The 4,991-nt window shown below is 32.8% G+C and overlaps 1 protein-coding gene across 1 annotated transcript; it reads right to left on the reverse strand.

Moving 5' to 3' along the window:
• Positions 1 to 1,738: 1,738 nt before the first annotated feature.
• On the reverse strand, positions 1,739 to 4,558 carry LOC120139343 (nodulation protein H-like). Its single transcript, XM_039154594.1, has 6 exons — positions 4,326 to 4,558; positions 3,451 to 3,695; positions 3,112 to 3,370; positions 2,458 to 2,637; positions 2,200 to 2,355; positions 1,739 to 2,064 (listed from the first exon to the last, which is right to left on the reverse strand). The coding sequence occupies exons 1-6, from the start codon at positions 4,353 to 4,355 to the stop codon at positions 1,897 to 1,899; spliced, it is 1,038 nt and encodes a 345-aa protein (XP_039010525.1). The 5' UTR covers positions 4,356 to 4,558; the 3' UTR covers positions 1,739 to 1,896.
• Positions 4,559 to 4,991: the final 433 nt, after the last annotated feature.

The raw sequence follows: 4,991 nt of genomic DNA on the forward strand, positions 1-4,991 counted from the left end.
CTCAAATAAATGAGCCTTAGATTTGGTGACTAATGTGACAGATTGATGAGGGTGGCCCTTCAATTTATAGTTATACTCGACGTGTCACATTAGTTATTAAAGTGACCTATTTTTGTAAACTAATCAAATCAAGCTTAACTAAGAGCAAATATGTTCGTGTTAGAAAAGTCATGTTAATATGTGAATGATATAAAAATAATAATAATAATAAAATATCATTGTAAAAATTCACAATTAATACTTGCAATGACTGTAATATCATTCTTTATGTCCGTAATAGCAATAAATGAAACTCGATTGAAATCACAAATACAAACTGTAATTTAAGTCCCTGTTTAGGGGCCTAATTTTTTTACCCAAAGACCACCAAAATTTTAGAAATGGGTCTGCACCACTCTTAAATTGTTTTTCTTCCAATGTATGCTAGGAATACTTGAGCTCTCCTTAAATGTCGCAAATACATGTACAAGTCTAAGAAATGAACATGCATCCATCTTAACTTGGTTCGTACCTTCCGTCAAATTGGACGATTGTGCTTGTTTTTCTAACAACCCATTCTTCAAATGTACCTACAAAAATATATGAACATAATTTAGGACTCATTAAATAATGGCACAAAAACTTATACAATTTATGCAATATATAAATGTACAGGAATGGAAGACATATAATGATGAAGGAATGCATTAAATATGTAATAAAATGCAACATACTAATCATACTACTAATTAATAATAATATAACACACACACATATATATATGCAACACGTACACACACATATATATGCAACACGTGCAACTATAATAATCAATTAAATAAACATGTAGCAATTATATATAAAAATGTACAAATATGTAATTAAATAAGTAATGACAAATACTAAAGATATAATCATGCATATAATAAATGTGTATTGAAAACATGCTGATTATATAACTATAATGAATGCATTAAGGTTTCTCATGCTACACGTTTGCATGTTATCCAAGAAGGCCATGGTTCAAGGTTCGCATCCTGAGTTGAAGTAATCAGACTTGTGACTAAAGTCTCTTGGCATGTGATTGAATGTTTGGGTCGTTTACAAGCTTTACTGATGTGAGCAAGATTCCACGAATTTTGTCATCATCCCTTATCACATCACTAAACGTGTCATATTTAATATACACATGCCCTTAATATGTTTCTCAAAACTACTAGTCTCTAGGTTTAGGACTTAAATAGGGAAGGCTCACTTTTTTTTTTGGCAGGTTCAGGGCTTAAACAGGGAAGGATCAATTGTTGTCTTAGGGACATAAAGATAGATTTTTGAGATTTAAATAGGGTTTGTGTTTAAGGGGATAAGGTTGAAGATACGAATTTGATTTTAAGTGGAAGAGTGAGTAGCTTATATTTTGATTGAAACAAAAATCTATAGATATTTTTCAAGTAAACATTAAAAACATAAAGCATACAATAAGCTTGGAAAAACTACGTGTTGATACACCCAAAAAGCCCATGAAATTGAATGAAAAAGTTGCTTCATAAACTTTTTATTGGGCTTTAGCCCAGGGCTTGGTCAAATCTTTTTTTTCAGTAAACATCAAAGGGAACATTGAAGTATTTCATCACTGGTCTCTTTTATGGTCCTTGTGTGTTAAAGGGAGATCTAAAAAGGCAAAAGTAAAGTGATGAAACCACTATTTAAGGATGAACAAATGATTCACCCAGTTTTTCATTAGCCGACATATACATGCTACCATCAATAAAATTCGAACAAAAAGAAGAAATGGTACATGCTTTTCATGGCAGCCAAAATTTTCTATTTGGGTATCTCTCCGGTAAGCTTTCAATAAAAAGGGAAAATCAACAGAAGATGGTATCCACAACCTTCAATTTGTTAGCAATGGAGTAGATCTTAGTAGTCGGCTTCGAGGAAATTCACGTATTGTGTCCCATTTAATGTCTTTACCACATCATCCCAGTTCTTCACAAAATCCGATAACGGACCTTTGTGAATTTTAACCTGCCGACTAGTCAATTCCATCTTCGGAATACCTAGAAACTCTTGAACATCTTCTAGTTTCTGCGACAAGCATTGAACAATGACATAAAGTTATGAACAAGGTACTGCGTATCGCATAGTCTAGGACATTTTGCTAAAAGTTGTTGAAGTTCAGTAATACTGTAAATACTTCATGAAAACATGTTATATCCTTACCGTATTGTTTGTAATGAGATCCTCGTAGTACAAAACCATGTGACGGGTGCTATTGAAGTATTTTATAGCCTTGACAGCATCCATCTCTACTTCTTTCAAATCACTTATTAATGATGTTAAGTTGATTATCGGCTTGTATCTTGAGAGAGCGGCCGCCTACATCGAGTGACTAGCAATAAGTTTGAGATTCTTCAACAATGAAAAGGCCAAAGAGCGCACAGAGTGAGTCTGTGGTGGGATAGGGATAGGGACAAATACCTCTTCCTGTGAATGAACATGAGACTTGTGGGTTCCATTTAATAGCTTGGCATAGCGATCATATGAATTCGCAAGCAGAGAAACCATTCTTCGAAGCAAATTTCTTCGAAAGAGAAATACAACAGAAACTCCCCAATGATTAAAGTATTCTACTATTTCTTTATGGTTCACCATCAGTCCCTGCATGAAAATACATCTAGCAGTTAGCTATAGACCACAAAGCAGCTCCTGGGATTCAAATAATTTCCATCCATTATAAAGGACAATGACTATCTTCAGTGTCTTACGCATGGCTGCTTTCATGGCTAATCACTATTACAAATTTGGAGAATCAAAAATTAGATATCTAAAACTAAGTACAGTCTTCTCGGCTGTCAAAAAAATGTACCATTTTATCAGCTGATCCATACAGATAAACATACAAGTGAACAAGAAAATTTGAACAACTTTGCCAAGATATTAAGCCTGAAATTCCATCATAATTTGATTCAAGGACAATTAGAGTTATCTAATCAAAGGCTCACCAATTCTTTTTCTTTCAGGAAGGGAAATCATCAAACACTTTTTTAAAACTAAAAAGATAAAGGCATCATATCACATAGGAACACAAATGTATACAATTGTATTGGCAAAATTAACTATACATTTGTATACCTGATTCAGCATCCACTTGAAGCCAACAGCAGCAGAACACTCATTCTTGGAAGCACTATTGAACCAATCTAAACTGTAAACTCTGTCTAAAGTCTGTATAATAGTCGAAATGTTTTTCCTCCTATCCACTGGAAAGAATATCTCCCCATTTGAGCTTATATTGATATGGCTGTTTAGTAAAGTCTCAAACCATCCACTTCCGGACCTCTGCATCGACAATATGGAAAAGAATCGTACCGGATTTTGTGTGCATTCACCCCTGGCAAATTATGAATAGCAAAATATAAGACAACTGAACTTAAAAAAAAAAACACTCAGACAGAAAGTATTCGTGTTTACCTGCTAAAAGTTTCAGGTTTAGGGTAGTGCAAGCTAGGAATTTGAGCTTCAATTTGTTCGATAATGTTACTATCTGGAGTTGGATTCTCTATGACTTGGAAGTTTTGAAATTGGACTTTGGTAACAGTAGTTAACTGCTTTAAACAAACTGTACAGACATAAATACCACACACTACAGCAAACAAGAAAACTACTGTCCTTAAGAACAATGGAGATTTCTTGGGAGATTTTATAATTAGAGTATCCTGCATAGAAAAACAGCACATATTTAACCCAAATTATTTTGAAATTTATAGAGATGATAAGAGGAGGTTAAAACTTTGACATGCAAGTAAACAGTTTCAGTAGAAAATATTTTAAAAAATATTTACAACAGATGTAAATAGCAAAGCTCAAAGGTAAAGGTTCCTAGAAAAGAAAAGTGGGGAAAATAGAAAACGTGAAAACCCAATTAGTAGTTTTAACAGAGTCATGAAACAGAAAAATAATGCAATGCTGGTTTTAATTTTAAACAGGTAGATAATAGTTATGCATAGAACTCTAAATTTAAGCATACAAGAAAGTTCGAGAACGAGTGAAGAGAAAAACCAGATCCAAACATGCAAAGGAGGTAACATTAAAATTATCCTTCAAACCCATTAAATATTTTGTTCACAAAAACAGAAATAAGAACTTGATAAAAGAAAATGTTCGAAATAGAAGTCAAGAATACTCAAATAATTTGTTCAAAAATTCGAACTTTACTATCAATCGACATAATCCATGGCCATTCGACAATAATTTAAGTCATTTTTAAGCATTGCAAAGAAACCAAGTACGAAGTCACCAAAGAAAAAGAACCCATAAAGAAAAATGAAGTGAAGTTCAAATGGTACCTTGTGAAACAAACACATGTACTCGGCCATTGCTGTTTTCGCAGAAGCTGAAGCAAGAAAGAAAGGAGGTGATTAAAGTACATATAAATTCAGATAGCATAAGAAAAAGCGGAGGGTTCATTGGGACTATCCATCTTGTTTCCCTTGTAATCTCAGCTACTGAAACAATCCAAAGAAAGGCATAAAACCAAAGAAAGGTAGAAGAAGAAGAAGAAGAAGAAACCAAAGAGCCTAGGCAAAATCCTTGCGAAGTATGGAGGGGAGCCGAATTGAGCCTTTCTTTCTCTTTTTTGTTGCATCGTGGAAAACAATGACACGAAAGAGAAACATACGGCTTTTTAATTGTTTCCCTTTTTTAAAATATATTTTTCTTGTTTTCCCTTAGTTTTCACTTAAAATATATTTTTTTCTTGTTTTGCCTTGGTTTTAAGATAGGTTAGGACTGAGCAATGAATTTGAGAAAATTAAAAAATTGATTCGAAATCGGCTATTCGATTTAGTTCGGTTTAGCTTTTTAATTTTTAATTCGGTTTTAGTTCGGTTTAAAAATAAAATACAATTCGATTCAGTTTCGAATTTTTCATATGAAAACAGTTTGAATTGAATTAAATCGAATTAAAAAAAATAAAAAAATAAGTATTCAAAACACATTTATTTTTAATTTAT

Source organism: Hibiscus syriacus, unplaced genomic scaffold (genome assembly GCF_006381635.1).
Source record: "Hibiscus syriacus cultivar Baekdansim isolate YM2019G1 unplaced genomic scaffold, ASM638163v2 tig00110744_pilon, whole genome shotgun sequence".
Lineage (NCBI taxonomy): Eukaryota > Viridiplantae > Streptophyta > Magnoliopsida > Malvales > Malvaceae > Hibiscus > Hibiscus syriacus.

Bases quoted from the DNA above. Each gene is read 5' to 3' on its own strand.
- LOC120139343 (XM_039154594.1), bottom strand. From the start codon at position 4,355: ATGGCCGAGTACATGTGTTTGTTTCACAAG. The intron at 3,696-4,325 runs GTACCATTTGAA...TTTTCTATGCAG, and splicing joins ACATGTGTTTGTTTCACAAG to GATACTCTAATTATAAAATC. The intron at 3,371-3,450 runs GTAAACACGAAT...ATAATTTGCCAG, and splicing joins AAACCTGAAACTTTTAGCAG to GGGTGAATGCACACAAAATC.